We start from the raw sequence: 25,142 nt of genomic DNA, 5'->3' as shown, positions 1-25,142 counted from the left end.
ATAATGTACTGAATGTGAAAGCCAGAACTGCTATATTAGTACAGGGTGCTTTTGACTGTATCGGTGGTTTGTTCTTGTGATCACATGGTTGACTGGAAACCCACTGCCCAGCATCATGAGAGAGCATCGTAGTACATATTGCTAGCCCAGGAAAAGGTCCAAATTCACAATTCAAAGTATGGTTTCTACTGAATGAGGATTCCTTTCCCGCCATTATAAAGTCCAAAGATCATAAGTCGGGCACTGTCTGTATTGGCGATAACTAGGAAAAAAATCTCACCTTCTTGGTAATTAATTCATCATCACCCCATTTCTGTTCCCTCATTCTCAATTCCCCTGGCTCCTCCACAAATCTCTATACTGGCATGTATGCATGTGCATATGTGTGTCTACATATACGTGTGCATGTTTATATGTGTGTGAGCAACTGTGTCTGTGTATATATATACATGCACTACACAGAAAGACAGAGATAGACAAGGAGGGAGGGAAGGAGGAGGGAGGAAAAAAGGAAGGGGAAAGAACTTTCAAAAGCTTGTCAAGAAGCTTCAGAAAGACTTCAGAGAAATCACAGAGAATGCTCCAGAGAGACACACAACAAATTCTTAACACTTGCAAAGGATATTGCCAAAAAAAAGTCCCAGAGTCCCAAATCCTACTCTAGTATAGCTTGAGGCTGGGGGGTGAAGGGGAGGACCATGTATGAAAGGAAGTTTTTAGAGTATAAGGACTCTATAATTTCCAGAGAAGTAGGTGGCAGTGAGACCACCATCTGAGAGGCCTTCCTGTTCCTGCTCCTCCAGTGTCCAAGGTTACCACTGTTACCTCTCCTAACCTCAGGACTCATTCTAGTCCCAGTTCAAACTATGAACACCAGCTTGGAAAATGTCAAGACTGAAAGAAAGGATGATCATAAATAAATCATCAGGACAGCGTGGGGAACTCAGATGAAGTGAGATTTAAGAAAATAGTCAACTTAGTCAAAGTCACAATCAAAAGACTAGTGCAAAAGTCTCTGTAGGACATAGGTCCAAAATAGGCTGAGCTTTGAAAAACATCTTTTTGATATTTAAGGCAAAAACAGAAAACCTTTTCAAGTGCCATTCAGAGCAAAATTCTCAGGTAGGCTACCATTCAAGAAAAATGGTCCATGTTAGAAGACAAAGAAAAGCCAAAAAAGCACCACTTTCTCTTCATTTCTTTCTCCCAGCCTTCCATCCAGGCAAGGCACAGAAAATAAAATTGCTTAAGAGGACACAGAAATGGAATAGGGGAGACGTGCGTAGAAACCCCTGGTCTCTAACAAGATCCAGGTCCCAAAATCCATTAATCCAAATACAAAAGATCATTCAGTGTCATTGTGGAGAATCTGTCAGGAGTCTTTGAAAAAGAATCAGGGCGAGAAAGAAACAATCCTTAAAGTCTAGAAACAGGTTTCAATATTTTTAAATAGATCTTAGAAATTAAAGATTAATAAGAGCTTGACTTCAAACTCTTGATGACTTAATTCAACAGATTTATTAGATTACAAACATTCCAAAATGAAAAGATTTCATCCAACTAATCAAGGTTCACCAAGAATAAATCACACTGGCCCAACTTGGTTTCCTTTATAGATGGCTTTACTGGCCTAGTAAACCAGGATATTGCCTTGGCTTGTACATTTTGATTTTATGAAGCCATCTGTCAAAAGTTTGTCATAACATTCTCATGAGCAAGACAGAGAAATTAAGTTACAGTTAGGTGAACTACAGTCCTAGCTTAGCACAACTTTTCCAGAAATTTTGATTAGTCAGACACAATCAATTTGGACTGAGGTCTCTAGGGTCATTTAAAGAAAAAAAGTAACAGAGCTGTAATGTACATCCCTTTGCCTCTTACTTCAAACAAATTTTTAATGAAAAGAGCCACTTATTAGTTGGAACATAAATTGTCATAAACTTCTCAGAGGACAATTTAATAATATGGATTACACCTCTGACTAGCAATCCCATCTCAAGGGATTTTCTTCCTAAACAGTAATTAGACACATGCAAGACCATACAAGGTTCTTCACTGTTGTGTTATAATGAAGAAAAACTGAACAAGTGTTTAATGAAAGGAGAATGGTTAATAATGGCACATCCAGAAGATGCAATATTAACAGACACTTACTTAAAATGAAGTCTGTCAAGATATTTTAATGACAGAGAAATGGGCATACTCTAGGAAGTTAGTAAGGGAAAAAGTAGGATGTACAACAAAACACTTAATTTTAACTCAGTTTTGTAAAAATGCACTTAAACCTGCAGTTAAGCATCCGATTTCAGCTCAGATCATGAACTTGTGGTTGGTGAGTTCAAGCCCTACATCTGGCTCTGTGCTGACAGGCCAGAACCTGGAGCCTACTTCAGATTCTGTGTCTCCGTCTCTCTCTGCCCCTTGCTGCTCACACTCTGTCTCTCTCTTCTCAGAAATAAACATTACAAAAATTTTCAAACAATGAATATGTATTAATGTAAAATCATTAACTGTTACTCAGATTTTTTTCCTACTTGGCTTTCAAAAATCATAAAAAACAAAGTTATGGCTTTCCAACCTAGGGCTGATCGGCCACCACCCAGGTTGTAACAACAATGCAACAGGGAGAGTTTTTCTTTTTCTTTCTTTTTTTAAGTTTATTTATTTATTTTGAGAGATAAAGAGGGCACGAGCAATGGAGGGGAAGAGAGATAATCCCAAGTAGGCTCCACATTGTCGGTGTGGAGCCCGACATGGCACTCTAACTCATGAAATGTGAGATCATGACCCGAGACCGAGTTCAGAACAGATACTTAACAGACTGAGCCACCGAGGTGCCCCAACAGGGAAGATTTCTACAGAGGGCAGGGGAAACGGAGTGCCCTAGGGCCCCAAGACCACATTCAATCTAGAGACTAGTCCAGGACTTCATGGGAAAATTTTAATTATGCAGGTTAGAAAGCTCCATATCCTCATTTGAGTCCCAAACCGAAAGTAAGAAATTTGTAGGGGGCCAGAGGAGGGGCAGCCACCTTCCCCTTTCAAGTTCATCCTGCAAAAGTTCGCATTTCTTTAGACATCTAAGGAAAAACTTCACCATGGACACCCTCTGACTTTGCTCTTTAAAGAGGCAGTTAGGAGAAAAAACATGGACTTCCCAACATGTAATGGGCCCAGTGAAATCCCCAAACGTCTTCCTCAATAAATCTACCCAAATCACTTTTATGCCTTCGGAAAAAAGCCCCGAATTACTAGTTTAAGGTGTTAAACTCAGTAACATATGCCATCTTTGGAACTAAATCTAATAACCTGGGCCCCCCACTGCGATGGGTGGGGAGCAGAATAAATCAAAGTAATTATTTCTGGAAAGCAGCTAATGTGCAAATAGATTTTCTCCCACAATAAAATTTTACACACACACACACACACACACACACACACACACTTCCTTTGAAATTAGTCAATCAAATATTAGAAAGCTTAAAATGCAAAGAGAAACTGATTTACATACTTTTCTATATTTCCTCAACTATGCCTGGACTCTTTCTGGCCTGAACTCCAACAACTTTTATCAGCTTCTATCACAATCTGGTTTGATGCAGAACAGGGGGTAAGGACATTTACATTTGTTCTGCTTTGCCATCAAAATCCACCCCCTTTTTTTTTAAATTTTTTTAATTTATTTCTAGGAGAGAGAGAGAGAGCGTGAGCAGGGGAGGGTCAGAGAGAGAGGGAGTCACAGANAGAGCTAATGTCAGAACACTGACCTTCGAAAGTCTCCCATTTCAGTTCCTTACACTATACCATCAACATTCCATCACTGTGGGTTTTTCAAATGTTTATTTATTTATTTTTTTAATTTTTTTTTTAGTGTTTTTATTTATTTTTAGGAGAGAGAGAGAGACAGCGTGAGCAGGGGAGGGTCAGAGAGAGAGGGAGTCACAGACTGAAACAGGCTCCAGGCTCTGAGCTGGCAGTCAGCACAGAGCCCGACGCGGGGCCCGAACCCACGAACCGCGAGATCATGACCTAAGCGAAAGTCGGACACTTAACCGACTAAGCCACCCAGGCGCCCCAAAAATCCCCCTTTCATAAGTGGGGGATACATATGTTGGCTAATATGCTGAACGTATCCCCAAAGAGTTTCTCATGAGATGCTCACTTCCCCTGCCTGGAACAGGTGGAAAGAGACAGTGGACAGAGACTGACCACAGTAAGGTGAGGAAGACCTGAGCCTCAGGTCCAAACAACACACAGCAAGTCTCAAGCGCCATGCAATTCCTCCCCAAACATTTCAATAAGGCCAGGCTTCCTGGACTGCCACAGAGATCGGGCGTAACAACACATGCAGAAAATAACTCTAAAGTCATTTCTGTCTCCCAAACCCTTCAGCAGACAAACCCTCCTCCCACAGCTCCTTTGCTTTTAATAAGATGTGATATTTGCAAAGCGTCGATTCAATAATAAGGAAATGTGTATTTGGTCCCAACCATGCTTGCCACTGCCTCCAACAATCACACTGCTGGAAATGCGGAATCGCAAGTTAATTATGCAAAGGGCAGACCCAGCTTTGCATAGTCTATTGTTTGTAAGCCTGTTCTGGGCTTTAGTTACTCATGCTATTCGAGAAAGCAATCTCATGCAGACCTGCAGCTGAGCCCACACAGTGACAGGCGCTTGGGGAATATGCTGGCTTGACGTGCATGTAAAGGAGGTGAGCTTACTGTTCCCCGCGTGTGTTCCTCATTCCCCTGTGACTTTGTGGCGGGCAGCAGTTCCAATCACAGTGACCACCCATCCCGTGAACAACCAAGATTACAGGTCAGTGGCAAACAACAACCCCACCATACTTGGGGACCGACAGGTCTGCCGTGTAAGGCACACTCTTGCCAACAGAGCAGCTTTCATCCTCATTCGGAATACAGATTGGACTAGGAGGCACTACAGGCCTGTTAAACTCACAGTTTAGTTTTCTCTTATTACAGAAGAAAGTACCCCATGTTTCAAACACAGGGAATAGAGAAACACACAAAGAGGCATGAGTAGATTCAGGCAGAAGCGGTAACAGCAGCACAGCTTAAAATAGCCAAAGCTGAAACAACTCAGATCTCCTAATACAACACTGCAAAATAAATTATGCTACAGCCAGCAGCAGAACTCCATGAAGTTATTACAAAGAATGAGTGAGAAATACTAGCAGATTTTTAAATGTCCTTGGTTTTGTATTAGGAGGAAAAAAAACAGGTTCCAAAAACACTGTCAACAAAGACAATCCTATTGTTATTTACATTTATACATGTGTGTGGATAAAGTATATAGGTGTGTACTATGTTTTATTTACACACAAAATATTCTGGAAGCACACACACCAAACCATTCATTGTGATTGACTTTCATAGGGGAGGGAGGAAACGATGAGGCTATGAAATAAAGAAAACGTCCACTTTAAATTTTGTTATTTTAAATGTATTGTTCCACAAATACGCACCGCAATCACAGTCAGTGACATGAATAAAAATATTTTCATTTTTAAAGAAATGACATAGGGCCTCCTATATTAACAAGAATGGCAGAATTCCCTTGTGACCAACCACCTGAGCTCCCTGACATTAATTACATAATCAGATCACTTCACCTCCGGCTTAATGACTTGCCCATGGCTTCCCACTGCTCATATAATCAAAATCCCCCCTGAGGGTCCCCGAGTCCCGGCTGCCTCAAAACATCAGCTCTCTGTGGCCCTTCACTAATGGGGTCCAGCTACGGAACCTATTTTTTCATCCCTCCAGACACAACAACCTGGTTCCCACCCTCAAGCCTTTGTTTGCACCAACCAGTCTGCCCAGGGATGACTTTTCTCCAGGCTCCTTCCCACCATCCCCACTTCAGAGGACCCCTCCCCACAATCTCGGTTACATCGGCCTGGAAGATTCTCTTCACAGCTCTCACTTGTCTCTGCAATTACATTATCGTCCATCTTGTCCTTTCAGGCCCAGGAGAGCAGGAGCCAGAGGGTTTCTTATTTCCTGGGGCCTCAGGAAGTACTTGGCACACCGTGGGCTCTGTAACTCATTGTTGGGTGTTTGATAACGCATCTCCTGATAGGAATCTGATCGGTACAACCGGACTTTTTCAAAATACATTTCACCTTCTCACATATGAAACAAAATGCATACCACCATGACAGAGCACCTATCTGACCACACACTGGAGGCCTAGATCATCATTCCCCACTCAGAAATGCAGATTACCTGGAGAATTCAAAATAAGGATGAAGTTTAGATGGTTATTTCAGGCAAGTCCATCAAGATATATTTAACCGTGAATCCTGCTTGGGAAAGGCAGGAAAGGAAGTTTCTCTGTGACCACCTTTCTTGAGTTGTCAATCCAAATGGGCAAATGAACCCTGAGGAAGAGCAGGTATCTAGGCAGGTTGGTCTTTTTTTTTTTTTTTTTTTTTTTTTTTTTTTTTACAAATAGTTTATTGTCAAATTAGTTTCCACATAACACTCAGTGCTCATCCCCATAAGTGTCCTCCTCTANATTGTCAAATTAGTTTCCACATAACACTCAGTGCTCATCCCCATAAGTGTCCTCCTCTATGCCCATCCCCCCCTCCCTCCCACATCCATCAGTCCTCAGTTTTTGTCAGCATTCAAGAGTCTCTCATGGTTTGCCTCTCTCCCTTTTAGGCAGGTTGGTCTTAACTGGAGCCAGCAAAACAGCTTGCTCAAAACAGGAGTAAAAGAAGGTATCGAGATACAGGGGCCTAAATATGTCATTTTTTCAAACTTCCATCTGTTCTCTCAGAAAGGACTTCTCAAACAATTCTTCATATCGCTATTCTTTTAACATTTATTCATTTATTTATTTTTAGAGACAGAAAAAGAGAGAAATCAAGAACACATGCACTGAAGAGGGGTAGAGAGAGAGGGAATCCCAAGCAGGCTCATCAGTGTCAGTGCAGATCTTGATGCGGGGCTCGGACCCATGAACTGTGAGATAATGGCCTGAGCTGAAATCAAGTCGGATGCTCAACCAACGAAGCCACCCGGGAGCTCCATATTGCTGCTATTTTTTAGGGATATTCAATTTCACATGCCAGCACATGCCTTAATATTCTGGAAGAATTGCACCTATGATGACCTAGTGTTCCCATGATCTCCACCTTAGTCATCTTGGGAGAGAGGGAGAATCTGAGCTTTAAGAGCAGGTAAGCTCAGTGTACTGCTTGTTTTTAGGGTACTTCCCACACCACTGACCTGTCTTTTGCACAGGTTTTCTCACTGAAAACACATGCGTAGGAAAAGGCAGAGATTTCTTGGCTGAAAATGCCAAGGAACAAATTCTATTGGGTGCTAAGCCTCACACTAAACAATTACTTTTCAGCAACAAAGACAACAGCAAATAGAAACACACGACAACTCCACACAGCCTCGCTGTCGCCTAGGAAAGCGACAAAGAGCAGGCGTTTAACCCTCCCATTTAAAGCTCAGAACAACCTCCCTGCCCAACACTCAAGTCCTCCTGGGGTATTTCCCCTCTGGTGGCCTGTGTTGAATAGTCTGAGTTAACAGGAAGGAATAAACAGGCAGCCACCCTATGAACAGGCGTAAGTTTTCAGTCGTACAAGATGAGCAAGTTTGAGAGATCAGCTGGACCACACTGTGCCCATAGTAACAATGTTGTATAGGTACACTCAAGCATTCCCTCAGGGTGGATATTACAGTCGGAGTTTTTATTACAATAAAATAAAGGTTTTTTTTTTTAAGAATTTAAGTTTTTAATTTAATTGTATTTAATATATATGACTTTTATACACAAAATTTAATATTTACCTACTATATACCACAGATATATGTATGTGTGTACACACAGACACACACATCCTTTTCAATTCTTCAAAACATGTTCTCTTTTGGTTCTTTTCCTGCTACCTCCCCCTAGGCAGTTAAGACAGTAGTCTTAATCTTAACCTAAAAGATAAGGAAATGAAAGCAAAGGATAGTAACACCATGTTTAGCAGAAATTGACTTAAAATGGATTTTTTTTTTTTTTTTTTTTTTTGCATCTCAAGTTGGGGCGAAAGTTTGGAGCTGTTCACAGCTGTATTCCCCTGAGTCTTCTTACTTCTGAGACCACGGTCACACCTGTCATCAGCACACAGTGAATCCTTGGGGCTTCTCACCTGAGCAGGACTAACACAGTACCACCATGAAATGAAGGCAACACCAGGCTTTGGGGTCCCACAGGGGTTGACGCAAATCACCAGCATTAATCCCAGCTCTACAACTCTGGGCAAGTCACTGCACCTCTCTGTATCCACTTCCTCATCTATAAAATTAGGGTAGTGACACCTATATCTCATAGGATTGTTCTGATGATTAAATGAGACAAATCAGAGAAAGTACTTAGCACCGTTTCCAAAGCATAGCAAGAAAATGAGTAGTTAAGACTGGTCTAAAAGTTTAACATCTAGATCAAAACCTATCATCAGAACAAGAATTCTACAAAAACCACTTGGCTCCTTACCAGACCATAAAACCCACAGCTCTATGTTTAGGGCCTACAGGCGCTCTGAAAATAAGCAATAAAAAAAGGGAAAAGGAAAAGGGAAAAAAATGAAAAGAAATGAAAAGAAACGAAAAGAAAAGAAATCTTCCATTGCTAGCAAATGCTGATAGTATTTCTCTCACCAGGGAGGAAAATTAAGAAAACCACATGGATACCCAGACAAGATTCTTATGAGGGCCATAGTATGCATCCACTAATAAACTGGCATCCTGTTTTTATACATCAGTTCTATAAGCCTAATTAATCTGAGTCCCCTGTCTTTGTGCCATTAAAACGAAACCTCAGCCTATAAGGCCATAAAGCAGACTCTGCAGAGCCTCAAGGAGGCCAGAAGAACATTATCAATGGGGTGATGGGGCACTTGAAGGATGCTTCCTCTAGACGAACTACTTTACTAGCAGGGGTAACATAGCTTCTAGAGAGTCTATGGGGATCAAGAGGAAGAAACAAACAAGGGAAAAGTATAGTGGCTTTTCAAATGCATAAGAACCTCCAAGTATAAAGGAAAACCACAGTAAGACACTACTCATACCCACCAGGATGGCTAGAATCAAAGAAGCAGACAATAACAGGTGCTGAGGAGAAGGTGGAGAAATTGGAACCCTTGTACACTGCTGACGGCAACTTAAAATGGTGCAGCTACTTTGGAAAAGTTTGAAAACTCTTCAAATGTCAATTATAGTTATCACAGAGCCAGCAATTTGTACTCCTAGGTACAAAGCCAGAAGAAATAAGAACATTATTTCCATACAAACACTTGTACACAAATGTTTATAGCAGCATTATTCATAATAGCCCAAAATGAAACAACCTAAGTGTCCATCAACTGATGAATGGATAAACCAAATGTGGGACATCCATATAATGGAATATGATACAGCAATAAAAAGAAAGAAAATACTGATACATGTACAATGTGGAGGAAGGCTAGAAACATTATGCCAAATGAAAGCCTAAAGAAAGGAAGAAAATATGTAGAGCCACAAAGATCACATCATGTATGAATCCACTTATACGAAAGGTCAGGATTGGGCTAAACTATACAGATCAACAGATCAGTGATTTCCTAGGACTAGGAGGCAGAGGGGAAGGCAAGTTGGAAGGAGTAGGGGAAGCTAAAAGGAGTGGGGCCTCTTTTCATGGCAATGAAAATGTTTTGATCAAACTGTGGTGACAGATGCATAATGCTATGAATGTATTAAAACCACTGACTTGTACACTTTAAATGCATGAGCTGCATGCTGTGTGAATTATATTTTAATAACATTATTTTTTAAAAACATGCTTGGGGCGAGGGTCGGATTTAACCGTCACAGGGAAGCACACTCTACGGGATCGCGGAGGGGGCTGAGGTAGTGAATTCCTAAGAAGAAAATAATGGATTTCATATTAGTTTTTCTCTAACTGTTTGGACTCATCAGTGTATAGGTTTCTTGCAAAGGCTAAAAGAAGATGGCAACTCCTTATGTCCCAGTTCCCATGCCCATAGGGAGCTCTGCTTCCAGTTTTACAACCAACAGAAGCCAAAGAAGTTCTTCTTTTGGGAGTATCTCAACAAGCTCAAACTCTTCCAAAGGCCAGTTAGAGGACTCAAATATGGGTAATTTTAAACAGACAAGTGTACCTGACCAAATGGAAAGTACTTCATCTGTCTGTAGCAGCCCCCTCATTAGGACCAAATTTACAGGTGCAGATTCTTCCATTGAGTATTCCACTAGACCAAGAGAAAGTGAAGAACAAAATCCTGAAATAGCACCTTTGGAAGATAGACCTTCTACACCTACTATACTGGGTTATGAGGTGATGGAAGAAAGAGGTAAATTTACCGTATATAAAATACTAGTAAAGAAAACCCCAGAAGAAAGCTGGGTAGTTTTTAGAAGATACACTGACTTTTCTAGGCTTAATGATAAATTAAAAGAGATGTTTCCAGGCTTTCGATTAGCACTTCCACCAAAACGCTGGTTCAAAGATAACTACAATGCCGACTTTTTAGAAGATAGACAATTAGGATTACAAGCGTTTCTTCAAAATTTAGTGGCTCACAAGGACATTGCTAACTGCCTTGCAGTGAGAGAATTTGTCTGGATGATCCACCAGGTCCATTTGATAGCCTAGAAGAAAGCAGGGCCTTCTGTGAAACTTTAGAAGAGACAAACTGCCGTTTTCAAAAAGAACTACTTGAAAAACAAAAAGAAGTGGAATCACTGAAGAAACTCCTCAGTGAGAAGCAACTTCATATAGATACTCTAGAGAACAGAATTAGAACATTGTCTTTAGAACCTGAAGATTCTCTGCACATGTCAGGAACAGAAGGCAGACATGCCCCAAAGGTGGAGTCCTCTGCACTTGAGGTTGATAGAGATGTTGTACATGAAGAATCTAGAGCTGATGATAAGCCCTGCTTAAGTTGTAGTGAACCTGAAAATTCTGTATCAGACAGAGAAGTAGCAGAAGTGGCATACAATGCAGAAGACGACTGATACACAACGAGCAGTTACTTACATTTGTATGTTTCAGCAAATATAGAATCGAATGATAGTTAAAAATAAAAAAGACTGAAGCATTTATAGAAAACTAAGATTGCACGTGTATAAAGTTTACATAAAGAGAAGTTTTTTTAAGTTATTGGGATAGGAAATGTATTCATTGCTGCTTTAAACTGTCTTTTATCCAACCTTTGTATTTAATAGACTAAAAAAAATCTAGTTAGAATTCTGTTATCATAACTAAATCCTTAAATAATGTGCATAAATTATTTTGGCGTTTTGCCAATATACTGCTCCAAACTTGTGCGTGTGTGTGTGTGTGTGTTATACTTGCCAATTATATCAGTTAAATGGACATTAAATGCATGTTGCTATCTGATTGATATATACTTCTTTGTATCTCTGACATGATATATTTTCATTAGTGGTTTAAATCAGTGGTAAAGATGAATTAAGTTTTAAATGTTGACATATTTACCATCTTTAAATAAAAATTGCCTGTTGCAATGTTATTGCTATTTAAAAAGAAGAAAACTTTCTAATACCAAAGGAAAACTATTTGAAAGAGCTATAGTAACATATAATAACATAACTAAAGTGATAAAATAGCCTTGATTTTAAAAAGTAACTCACGGGGCGCCTGGGTGGCTTAGTCGGTTAAGCGTCCGACTTTCGCTTAGGTCATGATCTCGTGATTCGTGGGTTCGAGCCCCGCGTCGGGCTCTGTGCTGACTGCCGGCTCAGAGCCTGGAGCCTATTTCAGTCTGTGACCCCCTCTCTCTCTGACCCTCCCCTGCTCACGCTGTCTCTCTCTCTCTCTCCTAGAAATAAATAACACATTAAAAAAATAAAAAGTAACTCAGTATCAGAATATTGTAAGTGTCCTAGTTTATTATAATATGTTGTACTGATTTTCCACATAATCATCATCTTAAATCACTACCTGTAGCATCGGTGAGTTTGCCTCTTTCAGAATACTACCTCTTTTTGCTAATCAACATATACTCTTTTGAAAATATTGATTCTAAGCAAATAGGGAGTTCTACAAAGAAACACAAAATAAAAAGCCATATATACTATAAAGTTCCTAACTATGTTGACTCCTGGGATTGCATTTTTATCTCTGTATATGTGAATATGTTGCTATATAATGTATTAAAGCTGATTTTCCTTTTAATATATTTAGCCAAGTGATGCACTTTATTATAATTAAACTCTTTTGTGCCAAGTTTAATTGGTGAATTTCTTTAGTAAGTAGAGTTAGGAATAAATTATGTAGTGCCTTCACTATTTCACTTTTATATACCAGTCTGCTAGGGTCTGTGAGTCAGCTTTATGAAAAAGTGTTCATTTCTGATTTGCTTATAGTTGTTGAAAGTGCCTTGTTTTGTTTTTATAAGATGAAGTTAACTCATTTATTTTCTATTTCCACTGCTTTGCATATTGCTGTTAATAAGCACTGTGATCATTCTGAAATTCCAGTCGGTTTTTTGAACTGCATGTGCTTTCTAAAAGCTGACAGAAACTTACTGGGGAAAAAGAATAACCATCTCCAATTTTGTTTTCCTCAATATCTAAAAGTTTATCAGTGTCTTGATGTACATACCAAAATGTTTAAAATTCTACTTAAGTAGACTAAGAGATCAATTGGCAATTGTCAACTTTTGATCTAAAAAGGAGTCTGCTTCTTACCAAAGTACCAAAAATTTTAAAAAGCCTTTGTTAAAACGTACAGGTATGTTTTGTGTCAGAATATTTTCCACAAGGTATATTAGAAATGTGTTTACTATCTTGGGAGATAGAATATAATAAGCTATCTATTCATTTCAAAATATTCTAGGCCTATAAAGGCTTAAAAAGAACAATCATTTAAATTAATATTTTTAGTCTAATAAAACAAAATGATCTTTGCATTTTAGACGTTTTAGTGCTATATACATGTCTATTTTAAAGTGAACCATACGTTTTCAAAATCTGGCCTTTAAGAACATTGTATGTAAAGTTTGGATGAGTAAAGAAAAACCCTTGTTGATAGCCACTATTTATATTTAGAATTTACTTTTGTTTACTTTTGTGATGCATTTTATTCCCAGTATTATATTCATTTAATAAATTATTTTTTCAGTACAGCAGTAGCTATGTTGTTTAGATGTTGAATACTATTTTCCCCTTCAATTTCAATGTTCTCTCTACCCCTTACAAATATTGTAAATTTAATTATACTTAACTGCTGCATCCCACAGACGTGGAAGGAGTTTATGATTTTTTTTAAGTTTATACTTCATATTACTGATAACTTTAAGTCTTTGTGAATAGGTGCAGTGCACTTCAAATGTAACCAATATTAATTAAAAAACTGAACATAATTCAAGCAGAAAAAATAAAATAAAATAAAATAAAAACATGCTTGGGGCACCTGGGTTGCTCAGTCAATTGAATGTCTGACTCTTGGTTTTGGCTCAGATCATGATCCGAAGGTCATGAGATCAAGTGCCACAACAGGCTCTATGCTGAGCATAGAGCCTGCTTAAGGTTCTTTCTCTCCTTCCCTGCTCACTCGCTCGCTCTCTTTCTCTCTCTCTCAAAATAAATAGACATTTACAAGAAAAACATACTTAATCTCTGTTTTTCCTGGAAAACCAGCTGTTAAAAATAACCCCCATTTATAAGATACCTAATATTTGTCAAACACAGTGCCAGGCAACTTACCTGTATTATCTCATTTATTTCTCAAAACAATTTTATGAGGTAGACAAACAAACAACTCAAATACTCCTCTAGATGCCTTCTACTTAGTGACATGAGTAGGGTGAATACAGGGAGATGCTGGTAAAACCCAGGCTGACTGAAAATTCAAAGGGTGCAACCGTTTAGAGAAAGGCAGGAGATGGGGAGGAAAAAAAATTACCAAAATTCTGTTTGGTGCAATTTCATAGCCATCCCTGCCTAAGGAAGGCTGCAGACACTGTTGTAGGTCTCTTCAGAAGACAAGTAATCATATGTTAAAGCACCCGGTGGTGTTCATGTTGAGTACAATAGTGCCCAGTAGGATAATCATAGGACGGCAGTATAAACATAGAGGAAATGAGTGAGAGTTTTATTCCTTGTTCCCAGACTGGCTTGCTTTTTTTATTCCTCCAAAAGGAAAAAGTATCTCTGATAGGATTACTAAAATAGCATATGTACCTTATAAAATCTTTTTCAGAAAACGCATGATGTAATAAAGAAGAAAGTAGCCATCAAGCCATAACCAGCACCAATAGTTGGTGTTCGTCAGTAAGTCAATGGCAAATACTACACACAGTTAAACTGAATTTCCATGTTTAACAGCTAACACAGAGGAAGAGCTCAGGAGACCAAAGGGAGAAGAAACGTGCCATGAAAAACTCTGACCCTGAAACTTCAAAGATGACTGTGGAGAAACCAAGCCCACAGACCTGTCCTCTGAAAACAGGACCACGCAGAGAAGGCAAAGAGCCTGCTGAAAACTTCTGCTGCCAAGAGTGGTCACAAAAAGAGAAAGACCCGGTTCTCACTGGTCTATCTTAAACCTCCCCACTTCAAGGAAGGTTCCTGAATTAAATCTGCTCACCACAAAGCACGGGGAGCAGAGCAGAAGGTGGAGGAATGACAAATCCGGGAACTTCCAGGCCCACGTTTCCAAACGGTGACCATCCTCAAGGTGAAGGGACCCATGCACAGTGTTGGGCCCTGATGTCCTTGGGGACAGAAACCTCTCCACTCAACAAATGCCTTGTTCCATTCAGTGGGTGCCAAAGGGGAGGCCACAGCCATGGACAAAGATGTGTTCCTGTTCCTTGAGAGCAAAGCCACAGAGCCCTCGGCCCAGGATCCAGCAGGCCCTACCCAGCTGCCAAGCTTGGCCTGAAACAAGCAACGCTTCAAAGAGCACGCAAGAAGTCCAGGCTGCAGCCAAAATAAATGAAATTCATTTGCAAGGCCTTGGAGACACAGGAGGGCCGTGGGGCTTGCTTGTCACGGCAGCCATTTGCCAAGGGACTGAGACGTGACAGCTGCTCCTGGGCATGGCATCCTGCCCCTTGACTGCTCTTGCAGTTGATCTGTGTTTAGCCAGCAGCCACCCATTTCCCCACCTTCCAGAGTTAGAACCCAAGCCCAGGACTGCATTTTCAGTCCTATCTTTGTATAGCTCTCAATTCATCTGGATCCATACCACTCTTCTTCTCTCTCCAATTAAATCTGGGTTGCAGCAAATTGCTAAGAAAGGGCATTTCTAGGGGCACCTGAGTGGCTCAGTCAGCTAAGCGTCCGACTTTGGCTCAGGTCATGATCTCACAGTTCGTGGGTTCAAGCCCCACGTAGGGCTCTGTGCTGACAGCTAGCTCAGAACCTGGAGCCTGCTTCTGATTCTATGTCTCCCTCTCTCTCTGACCCTCCCCTGCTCATGCTGCCCCCCTCTCTCTCCCTCTCTCTCTCTCTCTCAGAAATTAAAAAAAAAAGGGCGGGGGCATTTCTAGGAGGACGGGTTGGGGGGCGGGGTGGGAGGAGAAGCTGGAATGAAAAACTAGTAAAACAAAGACACACAAATGATCATGAGGAAATTTCAGAGGAAGCTGGATGTAGGTTCAAACCCCAGTTGTATCCATTACCAAACATGAGCCTTCAGAAACACTATTTCCCTTCTCTACCAGGTGTCAAATAATGTGTCTACCTAACACAGAGCCCAGCATGATACCCGAATACCCGACACACAAGAGATGTTCAATAAATACTTATCATCTTAATGAAAGTTACTGCAACTTTACCTAAGATGAAGGGCTTCCATGACTCAACCTTTCATTCTGCAACTCTTTAAATGAGCACCTAGTAAATGCCAGGTGACATGGGAATACAAAAATTAAGACACTTAAGGATTACCCTTGTCCTTGTGAGCTTAAAATCTTCTGAGGGCAACAGTCAACAAATGTACCAATACATACATTAATACAGGTAATTTGATCTGTGAAAGAAAAAAAATCATGGCACTACAAAAAAGGAATATGGTGGGGGTAGGGGGGCAAGGCAGAAAAGATCTGGCCAGTTATTAAGTTGTACTTTCTTAGTCACCTAAGTTCTGTAGCCTGAGTCTGGGAAATGGTTCAAAAAGGAAACAAAAGGATTCTCATTCCCATCTGAAATTCTGGCAACCCAGTTACCAAAAGAAATACAAATACCAAAAAAACATCTGAGAATATGCTCAGCCTGATAACTAAACACATGCACCTTAATGTGGAGAATTTGATTTCCCACCTGGACAAATAGCTCAGATCAAAAAGAATGATAACACTTAGTACTGGTAAAGATGAGTCAACAGACAACCTCACCCACACTGGTGCGAATGTAAATCAGTACGACCTACGTGGAGCACAGTTTCACACTGGGCACCAGAACTGTAGGTTAGCATATTCTTTGACCCAGACTTGTAGTAATTTATCCTCAAGAAATAAAAAGTCAAGCATTACAATACGAATGTGTAAGGACGGTTATTTCAGGTTGCTTCTGGCCCCAAGAAGCTGGAAACAGCCTACATCCTCAGTAGAAAATTACTTAACAAAATATGTTAAATCCATGCACAGAATATTGCATAGCTTTCAAAAAATAACATACCTCTATTTATCCAAAGATGGGAAAATGTCCAAAACATGGTGGTAAGTAGAGAAAAACCAGTTTGCAGAAGGGTATATATAGATTATCTCTATTTATGTAGGAAGAAAAAAAAAGATGTATGTGTAACCATGCATATGCATGCACACAAACACAATACACATCAAAACTTTAGCTGTGATTCTCCCTGGAAGGGCCTCTAACAATTGCTGTGCTCTTTGTACTTGTACGAATTACCTTAACTTTTTACAAGAATCATATATTACTTGGTCTTGCCCCACACAGATGAGATTTCTTATAGGGGTGGGTTGAAGAAATGAAATCAGGAAATCAAACAATAATAATCCTTTACCACCTCATTACACTATTACCCCATGTACCTAGGTCAAAAGCAACTTTCTCAATATGCCAGAGCATGTGTCAGGGTTTTTGGGGGTTTTTTTTCCTTGCAAAGTCCTTTATTCCACATTGTTCAAAGCAAATTCAAACAGTCTAATTTCAAACAACCCCAGTATGACTAGCGAAAAAACATTTTCAAAACTCCAGGGATGGAAAATAAGCGATCTAACAGTTTTTGAGATACTGATGTCACATTCAGTATCGTGTTTTATCTTCACCAAAACGCCATTTGGTAGCTGTCAGGGCCCACCTCTTTCACAGAGAAGGAAACTGGGGTTTGGAAAAATTTGTGAGTCACTCAATGTCACAGAGCAGAGTGCAGGTCTGATGGAAGGCTCTTCTCAGGGACAGCGGCGGTTTTCTGGTAGCTGCTATAACCAAGCACTGCAAATTGAGGGGCTTAAATAAGAGAAATTTACTCTCTCACAGTTCTGGAAGCTGGAAGTTCAAAATCAAGGTTTTGGTGGTGGACTCACACTCCCAGTGAAACCTGAAGGGCAGAATCCTTCCTTGTCTCCTTGAGCTACTGGCATTTGCCAACAATCGTTGGAGTTCCGTGGCTTGTAGATACAGGACTCAACACTACCCCTGCTGTCCTGTGCGTTTGTGTCTCCGTGTCTCTTCTCTTCCTATACGGACTCCCCAAATTGGATTAGGACCTCATCTGACTTAACTGTATCTGCAAAGACCCTATTTTATTTCCCAAAAGGTCATATTCTGTAGTAGTGGGGATTAGGATTTCAGTATCTTTTGGGGGATACATTTCTACCCATACCACGGACCAAAGAAGCCTACACTCCTTTCTCTAACACATCCTGCCCACAGCACCACAACCCATTAAAATCATGCCTGTGTCATAGCTGGTTTCGTATGAACTTCCCATGACGGTGGAAGACAACTCTCTTTGCCTTCAGGCAAGGCTAAATCCAAACAGGTTAAGACATGTGAGCTCAGGTCCTGCTATCAAGGCTCTCTACCTTCTATACTGTCTCTCATCAGATACTGAGGGACTCTGAAATTATTTATTCTTCCAGTGCAGGTTCTGCTCTTGAGTTAAAACACACTCAAGAGCTCTACAATGCTAAGAGCACTAGAAAAATGTGGAGGAAAGATGATTCACTATCCCAGAGCCCCTGATTTAGGGTCAGACCGAATGCCCCGTGAGAAGAGGGGGAAGCACGGTACTATTTCACTATGCTCCAGGTATAACCCCTGGCCTTTGCAGTCCTCTTAGATCAGACACCAAAAGCAAATTACCGGTATGCCTTTTCTTGACTGAATCAGTTACCTTTCTGTTTTAATTTCCGGAGCTGTTTCCAAAAGCAACAAGAATGTTGCTGAAACCAGTCATCAAAAGCTATCCTGTCCACTGGTACTTTTCAGGCCAAGGCATTTGGCTCAGCAAACTGGGGTGAAGAAAAATACAGAGCAAGGACCCTGCATGGGTGAGAACCAGTGTGCCCCATTTATTTCGCATGAGGAGACACACCAGGATTTATGCCTCTCTAAGAATATCTCCCCCAGAGCTCTCAAATTTGCGTTCCAATATGCTGCTGAGCGTCGTGCCATTTGGAGGTTCATGTGGAACAAGTGAACAGCCTCCCGGGTTGGGTTTTTCCCTCAGTGCTGCAGAATTTCAAGCCTGTAAAGGTGAACAGTCTCCCAAGTGCCTCCACCTCTCCATCCCAGTGGGCTGACGGATGGCCCAAGGAGACAGCTGGGACTGGGGAGCATCCACGGGGCTCCCACCTGTGCTGAAATCATGCAAAATGTCAGAGGCCCCAATGAGCGGCAAGCTGTACCTTCCGTGGCAAGCATCCTGATGGCCCTCCACAGCTGAGGGCAGTGGGAAGCTGTACTTCCTATAGCCTTACATGGCACACGAGGCTGACAATGGCTGAGAGGGGCATGAAATGCCCTGTGTCACTTGGCCTTGCCAGGTTCCTCCTACACTGATTTCTCCAAACCCTCCTCCTCCAGCACCTCCTTCCTCCCCTCAGTATCTTTCTCTCATTTCCAAGTCCCCTGGACTTTGATTTAGTAACAACTTTGTTTTTAAAAAATGGGGAGGCGCCTGGGTGGCTTAGTCGGTTAAGCATCCAACTTTCGCTTAGGTCATGATCTCACGGTTCGTGGGTTCGAGCCCCGCGTCGGGCTCTGTGCTGACTGCCAGCTCAGAGCCTGGAGTCTGTTTCAGAGTCTGTGACTCCCTCTCTCTCTGACCCTCCCCTGCTCACGCTGTCTCTCTCTCTCTCTCCTAGAAATAAATAAAACATAAAAAAAAATTATTTTAATGGGTTAGGGGTGCCTGAGTGTGGCTCAGTCGGTTAAGCATCTGACTCTTGATATCGGCTCAGGTCATGACCTTCATGAGTTCGAGCCCCACATGGGGCTCTGTGCTGACAGTGAAGAGCATGCTTGGGATTATGCTCTCTCCCTCTCTCTGTCCCTTCCCAGCTTGCACGTGATCACTCACTCCCTCGCTCTCTCACTCTCTCAAAAAATTTAAAAACTTTAAAAAATTTTAATAAAATTAAAAAATGGATTAAAAATGATCAGACTACCTAAAGCGGTACTGTCCAACACAGTAGCCACCAGCCACACGTGACTATTTATGGTTCAATTAACTAGAATAAAGTTAAAAATGTAGCCACAAAGCGAATGTTGAACGGCCACATTCCCCCTCCCTGAGGCGATCTTGCTGCCAGTCTCCTTTGTATCCTTGTAGAGATTTATTATATGCCTCAACAGTGTGTGTGGATGCAAACCTCTTTTGTTAAAACAAATGAGAAGAGACCCTAAATGCTATTTTGCTCTATGCTTTCTTCACTTAATGACACTTGGACATCACAATGTACACGTACACATACTGCTTCATTCTTTTAGTGGCCTCAGAGCCATCTACTGTCACCAGGACAGCCATCACCACCCCACGCTTCTAGCCACGCCCCTCTATGTCTCTCTATGTAGCCCTGCACCCTTCCCTCCCCAAAACATGTTCATTCCTCCTATCTCACTCTGCACATCCTCAGACTCTTTTCCGACTCTCACTCTCACTTGTTGGCCTAAGAAAAACCTGGTTGCTCCCTGAGGAAGTTGCCTTTCTGACCGTGGAGGCAGAGGCAGTATGTTCTCTCTCACCCACATTCTTGCAGTCCATCTGCCTCATGGTGGATTCCAAACCAATCCTCTAGCTTTTCCCCCCTCAAAGCTCCCAGACAGCCTCAGGTTAAACCAGTTTAATGATAACCCACAACCCTCGGACCAACTAACCTCAGGCTAAACCAGCCAGGATGCCCTTAACCCCAACCCCCTGGTCCCTCTCCTTTAGTGGTTGGCGGCAACAACACCCACTTCACTGTCTTCATCTGCTCCCCAACTCCGCAACCATTGCTTCAATCCCAGATGGAGCATTGGGCCAATACCTGGTGGGACACATGTCCCCAACCTTTGTTCTCACCCAACCTCAGCCACCGACGCCCAGCCTAAATTCACACCAACACGTGAACCACCTGTAAAATGCTGGATTTGAGCATCTCACTCTCCGATCAGGGTCCCACACCTATGACTGTCTACCTAAGCAAGATTTCTCAACCCTACGGGCCATTTGTTAATCTTGCCATGGCCATTATGCTAAGTGAAAGAAGCCAGTCACAGAACACATAGCGTATGACTGTACTTATCTGAGGTACCTATAGTAATCAAATGCATAGAAACAAAATAGAATTGTGGTTGCAAAGGGCTGAGGGAGAGGGACAAGGGTAGCTGTGTCTAAGTATGAAGTTTTGGTTTTGCATGATGAAGGAGCTCACAACCATAAAATGAATATATTTACTACTACTGAATCATACCCGTAAAACGTTTACGATGGTAAATCCAGTTGTAATGTTTTTTACCACAATTAAAAAAAAAAAAAAACTGCGAAGCGAAACCACTGAAGCTACACCCTATGGGGATACTGAAGGCATCCTCTCTTCCTGTGGGCATCAAGGGCCCTGTCGCACCCAGCCAGCACACACAGCCCCAGGTGTCCAGGCTGACAACGATCCCACTCCTCCTCATACTGGCAATTCCAAGCACAAGATTCCCTTTGAAGCTTAGAGTCAAAGTAGGACAAATTAGAGGAATTAACTAAGGACCAGTTGGGTATTTCCCCGTTTATTATTCTCCAGCAACTAACGGACACCCAATGGTTTTGCTAGCTATACCTCTCATACTTCATTCATGCCCATTAATATGCAAACATCAGTTTCTCAGTTGGCAGTGATTCCATGAATTTTTAATTTACAGGGGATGAGGCAGAGATTAAAATTTTAAACTAAAGCCAACAATACAAAGGATTGTGGGATGTTGTTTTAATCCCTACATTTAAGAATCTCCAAATGAATTCACCAGCATCATCGCATTAACTATCATCTGGGAATTATCAAAGCAACTACTCTGAGTTTCTGCCTTTGGTGTATCATTAGAGAAATACATTCTTTTAATGGTACCTGTTTTGTGATCACTGAAAACCAAACGACATTTCCTATCATCAGGCTTTTCATCTTGGAAAAACTCCAGGCCACTTGGCAAATGCTCAAAGAGATCCCGACTCCATGGAAAAGCTACAATCATTTGTAGACTTGTGGCTAATATGTAAGAAATTCCTTTCAGCATAAAGGAAATCAGATTTAAAACAGCAAATTAGAAGAGAGAAATTGAGAAACACTGAACTCAATTCCTTCTGGAATCGCAAATCAAATTCTGGATTATTATTTCTAAAGAAAAGACAGAGAGGGAAGAGTTTTCTCTTTTGAGGGCAAGACCCCAAAGAAGTATAATATAAACCACATAAATAATTTAAAAAATTTTAAAGCCACATTAGAAAAAAGAAACAGAAGTAAAATTAATTATAATAGTTTAATACAATATAACCAAAATAGTCTTTAAAAAAAAAAAAAAAGGATTTTAACTTTTACATAACCTCTACACCCAATATGGAGCCTGAACTCATAACCCTGAGATCAAGAGTCGGATGCTCTACCGACTTGGCCAGCCAGGAGCACCATATCCAACCTATTTTTGTATCAACACGTAATCAACATTTTTTAAATTATTAATAAAAGGTTTACAGTCTTTTTTACTCTAAGTCTTTGGAATGCAGTATGTATTTTACAACACCGCTTAGTTCGGATCAGCTCTACCCAAGTACCAGAATAGCCACCAGCAGCTACTGTACTGAATGGTAGAACTATAGAACCAAAGAACATATCATCCTTGGAGAGAAACAGGACTAGCTCTTAAAATGTGAGCATGTTTCTGGATTGTTCTCACAGTATTCCTCAAATAGTAGCCCATAACCACTTGGGTTGTTGAATTAGCCGCTCCTTTGGTTGAACCACTGTTATTTCAACTTTGATCATTCTGGTACCATAATTTGAAATTTTGCAAAATCAATTTACTATGATTGTTCTCTTAGTTTCTTCAACCATAAATTGACTCAAAAATTTTATCTTATCCAGAACAATATCATCTGTGGTATCACAGATTCGATACTTCATGTTTGTTAAAAGAGCTAATGCACATTTAAATATGTAATACTTAAAAGACGTTTCTGTGCTCTACCTAAAGTCAACAATGAAATAAAATTTGTTCTCATTTGTAAATCAGCTATAGCGTCGTCTTTCAAAAGTGTTCCATTTGGCATATACAACACCAGATATATTATGACCAGAGTCCCCTAGCACCTAACATTTGTATCTCAACATTTATACATTTAAATATGACACAGCAGCCTCATTAAGAATACCTTCTGTCTGGGCGCCACACAAACCACTACGCGGATAACACTTACTCGTTTGTTTTAAATTGTTCAAAACCAACAGAGGTGGGATAAAACTCTTCCCTTAATGACCAGTGGTGGCTCAGTCTCAGGGGAGGCCCCTTAATAATTCCTTAATAATAAAGATGGCAGCTAAGGTTTCTTCAACTACATGCCAAACACTGCTCTAAGTTTTATATACATACATAGATACATACACACACATATACATACTGTTCTAAATTAATATATATAACATATATTACACTATATTATACATATATTATATACATATAAAAAACCTCTATGAGGGAGGTATTTTTGCTTTCCTGCTTTTCTAGATGAGGAAACAAGGCATAGAGGAGTTAGCAGCTTCCTATGGTCACAGAGCTAGCAAGTGGTAAGCTAAGATTCAAAGCTAAGAAATCTAACTCCAGAACCTGTGCTATCACACTGGAGATTAAAAATGGAATAAAGAGATGGAAGTTGGAGAAGGCATGTTTTATGGTCACAAACTCAAATTCCTCAAAGACAAAACCCATCCCCCACAGGATGTAGAGAGTGAGAGAAGCCACACCCTCTAATAGAAGAATGGAAGACACGTAGGGTAATTTAGAATACCCTCAAGATGACTCCCATAAGTTACAGTGGAAAACTCATCTTAGTTATAAAGGGAAAAAATGCATGAAAATTCAAGAGAAAAAAGATTCCAAAAACACATAGAGAAAGAAGAATGGATGGATTGAAGCACGGATAGATTGATGGATAGATGGACAAAAGGACAGACAAATGAGCATACAAACATTCACTCCAGACTCAAGAGCAGGGGACAGGGAGAATTATAAAAGGACATCCCATCTCTATGACCATCCCAGAAGGTGCCTGTCATACAGGTGATATCACAGCAGGCACTCCCAAAGGCAATTTGGGTCCTCAGTCTCATGCCTGGGACCGAGCCTGCAAGGGGAGTTATGCCGACAGCCCAATTACGTGGCCTACCTCTGCAAGGCTTCTCAGCCCGGACAAGATCAAAGTCCACTTACATGTATTCCCTATGCGCAGAGTGCACCGCGGCAGCATTGCTGTAACGCCACAGGACAATCGCCGATGACAGGACATCGAGGATGGCATCAAACTAGGAGAAGAAACACGGCATTAGCGTTTCCCAGCGTTAATAAGGCATGACTGTGAAGACACAAGGCACAAAGGCTTGGAATCTGAGCCAGTGATCTCAGAGCAAAGAGGCTTCACTTCATTATGATACAGGCTACTCATCATCCTCATGGTGGGTCCTGGGAATGTGGAGCTGAGGCCACCCGACACGGGAGCCTGGTGGCATTGCCATGGCTTCTCGGCAGACCTCTCGCTGCTCCCACGGCCCTGGTTCCTAGCGCTCTGGAGATCATGGAAGATATGGGGAGAGGTGGACTCTTCTGACCTATATCCCCCGGCAGACAAAATAATGTACAGCACAAGTAAAAGACTCAGGATAAGGATTCGGTTTCCGGTTCCCAATGGGATTGCTCTATATAAGGTTCAAGGGTGAGAGTGAGAGTGAGGGTAAGGTTCAAGGGTGAGATAACCCCAAGGGTTCTGAGAAATCTGCTGACACTTCAGAAATGTAAACAAAATCAATGCTCTTGTTTGAATGAATGAGTGAACATGTGAGGGACAGAGACAGAATAAAGGAGGTAAAGGGGAGGGGTGTGTGTGTGTGTGTGTGTGTGTGTGTGTGTGTGTGTGGTTTGTTTTTTTGGAGAGACTGTCCATACTTTTCAAAAGATTCTGAAAACAATCTACAACCTCCCAAACCTGAAGTTCTCACATCCAAGAGAAGAAGTGGGTTTGGGAACAGGGACACAGGCCCTCAGGTACAGGAAGCCCTAAAGCTACATCAGAGGATGCTGGAGCTCTCTAGATGAGTCACCGCATCCCGTACTTCGCTTTTCATCTGGAGAACTCCAAGCACTAGCACTCTCTTGAAGGAATGTCGGGAAATTTCACCCAAGCTTGCAACATCTGAAACCTCTTTTCTCTGACCAACTCCCATGAAGAAACAGGTTCGGGACCCAGGTTACCCCTAACGGGGCTACAGACTGATGTGTGTGGTGCCAGCAGCCCCAATCCTAACCCCGAACACCTCTGCTGCACCAGCACATGCTTTACTCCAGTGTGCACCCACTTTCAAACCTATGACCTTGAAGGAGAAAAACAGGTCACAATCATCCTCTCAACCAGATGTGGACAATGAG

At 41.2% G+C, this 25,142-nt stretch overlaps 2 protein-coding genes across 2 annotated transcripts in view; one reads left to right on the top strand and one right to left on the bottom strand.

Moving 5' to 3' along the window:
• Window positions 1–25,142, bottom strand: part of TMEM163 (transmembrane protein 163) — a 254,984-nt gene that overhangs the window by 76,501 nt on the left and 153,341 nt on the right. The window contains exon 4 of the mRNA XM_039229928.1: window positions 23,934–24,025. Coding sequence (XP_039085859.1) covers window positions 23,934–24,025 — 92 coding nt within the window. The remainder of the gene's footprint in view (window positions 1–23,933; window positions 24,026–25,142) is intronic.
• LOC120230368 (sorting nexin-16-like) lies at window positions 9,895–24,624 on the top strand. The gene is given in 3 exon segments (XM_039229927.1): window positions 9,895–10,651; window positions 10,654–11,370; window positions 24,593–24,624. Coding segments are annotated over 2 exon segments (1,029 nt in total). The 5' UTR covers window positions 9,895–10,026; the 3' UTR covers window positions 11,058–11,370; window positions 24,593–24,624.

Source organism: Hyaena hyaena, unplaced genomic scaffold (genome assembly GCF_003009895.1).
Source record: "Hyaena hyaena isolate Hyena2069 unplaced genomic scaffold, ASM300989v1 scaffold_41, whole genome shotgun sequence".
In the NCBI taxonomy this organism is placed as follows: Eukaryota; Metazoa; Chordata; class Mammalia; order Carnivora; family Hyaenidae; genus Hyaena; species Hyaena hyaena.
This window is presented reverse-complemented; position numbering and strand designations above follow the sequence as displayed.